Source organism: Strix uralensis, chromosome Z, assembly GCF_047716275.1.
Source record: "Strix uralensis isolate ZFMK-TIS-50842 chromosome Z, bStrUra1, whole genome shotgun sequence".
Classification (NCBI taxonomy): Eukaryota; Metazoa; Chordata; class Aves; order Strigiformes; family Strigidae; genus Strix; species Strix uralensis.
In genome coordinates this window covers 24,232,762-24,240,404 of record NC_134012.1, presented here as the reverse complement: position 1 = coordinate 24,240,404, position 7,643 = coordinate 24,232,762, and the positions used below count along the sequence as shown (strand labels likewise).

General features: G+C 44.8%; 2 protein-coding genes across 4 annotated transcripts in view; one reads left to right on the top strand and one right to left on the bottom strand.

Annotated features, from left to right (window-relative positions):
• Positions 1 to 533: 533 nt before the first annotated feature.
• Positions 534 to 2,094, top strand: MRPL50 (mitochondrial ribosomal protein L50). Its single transcript, XM_074855106.1, has 2 exons — positions 534 to 745; positions 1,574 to 2,094. The coding sequence occupies exons 1-2, from the start codon at positions 660 to 662 to the stop codon at positions 1,962 to 1,964; spliced, it is 477 nt and encodes a 158-aa protein (XP_074711207.1). The 5' UTR covers positions 534 to 659; the 3' UTR covers positions 1,965 to 2,094.
• Positions 2,095 to 5,008: 2,914 nt separating this feature from the next.
• The window catches only part of PLPPR1 (phospholipid phosphatase related 1), a 135,102-nt gene continuing 132,467 nt past the window's right edge, over positions 5,009 to 7,643 (bottom strand). For all 3 annotated transcript variants that reach the window (XM_074855103.1, XM_074855105.1, XM_074855104.1), the window contains one exon: positions 5,009 to 6,534. In XM_074855103.1, the coding sequence (XP_074711204.1) occupies positions 6,502 to 6,534 (33 nt within the window). In that variant the 3' untranslated portion in view covers positions 5,009 to 6,501. The remainder of the gene's footprint in view (positions 6,535 to 7,643) is intronic.

The following is a 7,643-nucleotide window of genomic DNA, read 5'->3' as shown; positions in this document are numbered from 1 at the left end:
GGACATCTATCACACATGCTGTGCCTGATGCAGCTGGCAGCTGTGCCCAGACTCCTCATGCTTCCCTTTGACAGAGACATTTGTGACCGGAGCAAGCGGACATCTGCTGAACGTACTACCATGAATCAAAGCAAGGCTGTGTGTACAGATGAAGCGTTATTTCTTGTTCTTAAAAATGAACAATCCTTTTAAAAAATAGGAAGAGTGATGTTCTCATATGATTGCATATCCGGGTCAGAAACGTGGCCTACAGAACAAACTCCCTGTGAAAACGGGCTGGCTGACAGCACCAGCAACGGGATGAAAACCTCCAAGACAGCTGCCAAGAGTCTGCGACTTGCAAAACCACACAGCGACTCTCAAGTCGCAGAAGGTGACGACATATGTCCCCACCTTATGCTCTTTCAATCTCACACCCTCCGGTCCCAAACCTCCTTCCCACGCCTGCTGGCACGGCCCCTGCCGTACCCGCCCCGCGGGGGCGTGGCGCTGGTGAGGCGGTGACCGCCCGCCCCGGACTGAGGGGGCGACGGCCGCCATTAACGGGCGGGCGCCCTCGGTCCCACGCAGCAGCGCCGCGGTTCCTGTGAGGCAGCGCGGCGGGCCGGAAGTACGTCACGCCCCGCGGGCTGCCGGGAAGCGGCTCGGCGTGCCCCGAGATGGCGGTTGTTGCCGCGCTGCGGGCGGCGGGCGGGCGGCTAGGCCTCGGCGCTGCGGCGCGCAGGGCGTTTTGGGGCGGCCTGAGGTAACGCGGGGTGCTTTGGGGGGTGGGGGGGAGCGGCTCCCGGGGGCGGGCGCTGGCGGCTTTGCGCCCCTCTCCCCGCTGCCTCCCCGGGCGGGGCCTGCGGCTGGGGTCCTCCAGACCCGCCGCCGTCAGGGCTCGGTGTTCGTGCTGCAGAGCGCGTTGGGCCGCAGGCCTCGGGGCGTGCGGCGAGCGCCCTCATCGCGTCCCTGCCAAGGAGGGTGCCCCGCCAGCGGGCGGGTGTGACGGTGCGGAGTTAGGTTTTTTTAATGCTGTTGTGGTAAACGATCTTTCTAGGTGTGGAAAAAAGAGGGGTTTCAGGGCAGTACTACAGTGGCAATGGAAAGTCATCGTTTCTGTATAACTTTTAGGGGGAACCATGCTTGTATTGTTGATTGTGGCCTATGAGCAAGTCAATTTGAGATAGTCTTCAATTTTCTAGTTAAAACTAGTCTTTTTTTTTTTTGTAGTCGTGGTTATTTTTTGTTATTCCTTCCTTTTCACAGCAAATTCGAAAATGGAGCTGTAACTGGGAAAACAAGTCATAAATCTGGTTCAAATTCTGTTTCCACTCAGACCAATAAAATAATCTGGGCAGGTGATTGCTGTATAGAGACAGCCTATGTTGTGAGCAGCATTTGGGGCAAAACCAAACATTTAGCATGTGCGTTTTTGTTTGTGCATGCATAACAAACCTGCTCTGCCCACAGGATGCATAAACTGTCTACAGGCTAGGCCGAGTCCGATATTAAAAGGCTATGTATAGAAGTGTGCTCTGACTCAGTCTTAAGTAGCCCAGAGACTGAAAATACTTCTGTCTGGTGTCAACAGGAAGAAGGAAAAAGAAGTAGAAGCAGAGAAAATAATTCAAGAAGAGAAAAGTGAACCCAGCCTGATCTGTCCCCCACCACGCAGCAGAAGCTATCTTCCTCCAGCAGATATACAGAGCTGCCTTGAGTCTCACATCAGGGAGATTTTTGGACCTTCACTGCCTGATAATTGGCAGCAGACACCCCTCAAAGAAAATAGGTTAAAGTATCGCCTCCTGGCGCAGCTGGCAGCAGAACTTGGTCATGCTGTCCCCAATTCACAGCTCCACCTGATGTGCAGTGCTGGGGATGTCTTGAATTTCTACAGCACTCCTGTGAAGGATGTGTCCAAATTTGATGAACTGTGTGCTGCAGAGCTACCCCCAAACGTGAAGATTACCTGGGAGCAGTGAGTCGCACCACAAAGCATCACTTTGCTTTGCTTGTGTTCCTGAGGCAGGACTGCAGAGCAGAAGCAGAGCCCTTTCATTGTGGTAGCAACTGAATATAGGAATATCACTAATAAAAGTTCTCTTAGTTGTCCTTGGGTTTCATTGTTTCTGTTTTTTATACAGAATCACAGGAAAAAAAAAAAGTCCTCCTTGTGAAACAGTGACACCATGTAGTCAGTGATGGCACTCATGTGTGCTTTCTGGCCTTTACTGTGCTGTCCAACAATTAGAGAATCCAGTGGGGATAAACAGGTGGGGACCAACTCCCCAGTTTCTTCCCTGCACCTCTTAAACTTCTTGTCTTTGCTTCTGGACTCTGTAACGGGCTTTAGCGAGTGAAGTTTGGCTGTGTCAGGCGCCCTGTTCAAGTTGGCCACCAAGGCTAGCAGGGCCAGCAAACTCATGGAGAAGGAGGGGGGAGGTAAGCCAACTTTTTTTTTTTTTTTTTTTAATCCCCTTGGGATTGAAAAGAAGACCCTGTCAGCAATAACATTTTTGAAAGCCATCACAGGTGCCATCTTAAAATAAAAATGCTTTTCTACTCAAAATTGCTACATGAAGATAGTGCCAAGAGGAATTCTGAAGTCTCATAACTCTGTAATGGTAAACTCTCCAACAGCCCTATAAAAACAGCTGCCATCAAGGCAGCTTGTAGAATTCTTCCATTTCTGTCAGAGGACTCAGTTTTTATATTTATACATTCTGTTGCTCCTTCTAATAGCTATTAACTAGTTTTTCTTACAGGTTAGCTGTTAGGTTTTTTTGTAGCTATGGTAAAACATGGCTGTATGTTAGTTTTTCTGTCCATGTAATGGTGTAGGTTTGCTTTTAATCAGAGGAGGCAAGCAGTGAAATCAGGAGGGCAAGAAAATAAATGCAACAGTCGGAGAAATGTGTGGTAGGTACTTTGTGAATGTTTTCTACAAAACAGGCTGTTTACAGTGAGGTTAGATTCTGTATGTATGATATTTCTGGGAATGATCCAGGAATACCCTGGTTAGACCACTTGTTCTCCTGAACCCTAACTCCCCTGGCTTCTTTTAACTTACAAATACCTGAAGTACACTTAGGAACTGCTGCTTTTCTGTTACAGTGCTCAGTTTCTTTATTCAGCAAACTTCTCAAGTGCTGCTTTCAGCACTTGAAGCTTTGAAGAAATTTAAGAAACCCATTCTTTTCTCCTTTTGACTCCTGGGGAATTAAGAGAATAGCTTAAGTGTACTACTACATGTTCCATTGTGGTGTAAACCCGAGGGAACTGGGGATGTTTCGCTGGTCACTGTGGAAGGCTGGCTGTTAACAAATCCCTTCCCTGTAGCTTATCTTGCCTGCTTCAGAGGCTGTTTGGGAGCAATGAATTGGAAGTATTTTTTAATGAAATTATGTCTTCTTTCCATCAAAGGAGAGATACTTACACCCCCTTGTTTCCTCTTAGTACTCATTATCTAAAAAACCACTTTCAGTGGTAGTTGCACTTTCTGCTTATCCCCCCCATTTTCTGTCTCTCCCAGTATGTAATTTTGTGGCTCATGTAATGTGATCAGAAGAGCGAAAAAAAGGTCTGAAAAAGAGAAGATAGACAAGAAAGGAGCATGACAGCTGCCTCATCCGGTGTTTGGCTGTGTCTGAGTTGAGTCAAACTGCCATTTCCCTAATCTCAGATACTTAGTCCCTCTGAGGTGCAAACCTCATGCTTCTGTCAGCACACCTGTGTGAGAAGCTGCAGGGACTAAAGTATAAGGGAAGATCAGACACAGGTGTTTGAGATGCAAAACTTTTAGCTGCTTGTAACAAGCTGAAAAAGCAGAAGTCTGAAATGAGATCAAAGTCTTGGAGAGAACACCTGTGCCATGGAAGGGCTATGACTTCTAGGTGCTTAAACAGATTTTTTTGATCCTTGGGCATTTGAAAGTACCTAATTTCTACTGAATTCAATAATAAAAAAATAAAAGCCCCCCCATGCAGTTTGTGGGAGGGCTGATCCTCATTTGTTTTAGGCAGAACCAGTAGAGAAGATCAAAAATGTAAAGAAGCCAGGTTAGGACAGCATTTCTTAACAGAGAGACTAGGATCCGGACTGGGTGGACTGGTGTCTCCATGAATGAGAGAAAGCTGCAGTGAACTACGAAGAGACTCCTGCACGTGTACAACCAGCTGAGGAGGCTGCCCTCCACCACCACATCTGCCAGCCTCTGGGGGCATCAGCACTGTCTACCCAGACAAGTTTGGGGGAGGGTGAACATTTTATTTCTAATGCTGACCTCTGGTTTCCATGAGATGTGGCCATTTTCCCTCCATTCAGCTACTTGATTAGGACAGGGGCGGGTGGTTTTCTGGATTCCAAGAGTTACATTCCAGAGCCTTTGCACAGCCCAGGGTCAAAATACGCACACTGGGAGGATCAAGAACAGCAGCTCTGCAGGGGCACCCACTTCCCTGTCAGATGGGAGTTAGCTGGGGTGCAGAGAGAGTCCACAGCCATCCAGCTGTGAAGGATGGCTAATAATCCAAACGCTACATAAAGACTGTTTTTTTGCTGCATCACAGATTCCAGGAGGTGTACAGACGTTGCTCCTGAAGGGAAAGGTACCTGGGAAAAGCAAATGTGATCTTAGGTTTAGATGTCCTGTGCAGGGGGTCATCTGTCAACCAGAAAAGGCTGAGGGTCCTATAAATCCAAAATGGTAGCAAACACATAGAGCTAGCCAAGGGGAGAGGCAGTGAATATGTGAGATAGGTCTAGCTTCATCTAACCAGTCATCCAGACCTTTTCCCTGTAGATTTTGGGTCACAGTTGTAGTGAGGGACCCAGAACACTATCGATGATTCCTCATGCTCACAAAAAGCCTGCATAGCCCAAGTCTGATCCTTAGAATCCTAAGACTGAAGCAGGTATCAGTAGAGTCAGAAGAAAATATCAACCTGGAAGAAACACTGCAAGACCAGGCACAGACATCCCGCATTTTCTTTGTGTCACAGGGAAATGACAGAGACCAGGTGGCGCATTTTGGTTTTTTGTTAATTTTTTTTGCATCTGTTTTGGAAAAAATATACAAAAAAAGCCAAGAAGAACCAACATGGAAATGTGAGGTAAACATTCCAGTAAAAGTACAGACAGAGGCTCCATTCTTTAAAGGAGACACACAGCAGTTATCACCATGCTAGAAGAATGAGATGCAGGAAAATCCTAGAAACAGTGAAAAGTCATGTAATGAAGCCTTTGCCCCAGTTCTAGCCATTGTAAATTGGTTCTTTTTTGTTTTTCCCCCACCCCCAACCCACACTTCATTGTCTTTTTTTTCTTAAAGTTGTTAAACTGTAAAATAGCAGTTTTGATATAAATTCTATATCAGAATTTACAAAAATACAGACTGCTACTACAGACCATGTCAGGTTTTTTTTGTGGTGTTTTTTTTTTTTTTTTTCACTTGCCAAAGCCCCTCAGTGAAAACTACACTGCTGGGGCAAAACCGGCTTCTTGGTGATGCCAATCTGAATGCCAAGTAATGCCACTCCACTGGAGAAGTGGTGTCGCTTTTCCTTTGCACCAGTGTTACTAGTTACCCCACAAATCTATGATGAAGTTATGAAACACTTAAAGCACAAAGCACAGCCTCAGCTCCACAGTGGTGGCTGTATATCCCCATAGTCAATTCCTGAAGCCAGGTTTCACTGGGAGCTTTAGCTGGGCCTAGGGGAGGAATGGAGATCTAGGGAGATGATATAGTCAGCTCACATGCTATCAGCTACTACTATAAGTTTTCATGTCCAGTCTGTCTATATTGCAGACTGAGGACGTTGTTTTAGTTATTCTTCAATAACTAGCACAATCACCCACACCAGAACAATCAGGCTTTGATTCAGTAAGATGCTTAAGGACATACTTCAAGTCTGCCAACCAGTCTGGAAACTGGATGGCTAACTGAAGTCCATAATGCTAAGGAATGCTTAAGTAGCTCACTGAATCAAGGATGGATGTTTATTACTTGTTGATAGTATCATCCAGGTTAGATTTCTGATCACCAGTATTTTAATCTGAATTAAATATATGCAAATACTTCAGATCTATGCTGAGCTTACTCAGATCAGAATCTGACCCACTGGTAGAAGCACTTCTTATGGTAAGAAAAGGTAAAAGTGAATTATTTTTTTTTCAAGATATATAAATTCAAAAATGAAAAAAAATTGTGTACAAATATCACATAACAACATCAACAATTCCATAGATGTAGTTCCTCAGTGCACACTTCAAACAAGAAAAGTTTTTTTTTTGTTCTTTTTCCATTTTGCTTTTAAATTCTGGCATAATAATATTAAAGCTGACAAAAAATCAGGGCAAGCTACATCACTTCCTCATACAAAAAAAGTACAAAACATTAGCCTCTAACTAGACATGACATAATACTGGTCATCACAGTTAGACATTTAGTAACTGTGTGTCTTGGGACTATTGTACTGGAGGGTAATAAAAAATAGCTTCGGTCGCCAGTCTTCCATCTCAGGTTACTTCAGTCATAGAGGCAGAGTGATTCTGCAAAGAGGAAAAGGCAAACACTTGAACATTTGTATACATTTTGACATTTGCATATCCTAGCGTGTAAAATGAATGAGAAAAACCTTCATTAATAAAATCTGTTGCCCAGCTAATGTAGGGCTTTAAAATGAAGAGATCACTGCAAATGTGACTGCCATCTATCCTGAGCTCATGGTGAGAAATGCTGAACTCAAAGCCCTGCTTCTGGGCTATGAACACTCACAGGCTTGAAAAACAAGATGGGACTTTTTCCATAGAGACTTTCAAACTGCACTGGATCCTGCCCAGGAGGACATGTCAGTACAGGCTCAAGCACTTCATACAGTCACATAACTAATACAGTGGATCTGTCCTGAGCCATGAATAGCCTAAAGGCCATGGTTTGGCTTCATGTGATGTGTGCATGTAGGTCCTACACAGCTTGATACTAAGGAATGTGTAGAGCTTAAAACCATACAGAGGTGGGGTCATTATGCCAAAACACATGCAGCCACAGATCTATAGCAACACAGAAGTCCTTGTTAGGAGAAAACAGTATTAATTTAACCTTAGAAGCCAATGTCCAGGACTTCAAGTGGCAATACTGAGTCATCCTTGGATCATGCTCCATTTGCAGGGTTTGTGTGGGTGCAAGGCAAAACAATAGTGGGAATGGATGCAGAAATTGGCACAGAGAAGGGCAATGCACTTCTATACGAAGAAACTAATGAGCAGCCACTCCCAAGAGCTTGTTTATAATAGCTTCGGAGTAGAATCACTTTTTTCCCTATCTACTCCTGCGAGGTAGATGTATGGTCATTTAGAGACAGATACTCTGAATCAGAGAAAATTACCTTGTTGAGTATAGTGGACATCAACAGTTAAGGCCTAGTCCCTACCTGCACGTCACAACCCAGAAGCTATAAATAGCGGACTAGACAAAATTTTTCTCACAGTCTATGAATATTTTCATCTGTTCATCCTTTCTGTCATACATGATGCTATGTGGTTATATAAGCAGCACTTAGTTTCTGGACTGCAACTCCACCAAGAGAACAGTTAATGCACACAGATCTCAAGATTTAGTTGAACATCTTCCAGCAAATCTTTACCTTACCAAAATTGAC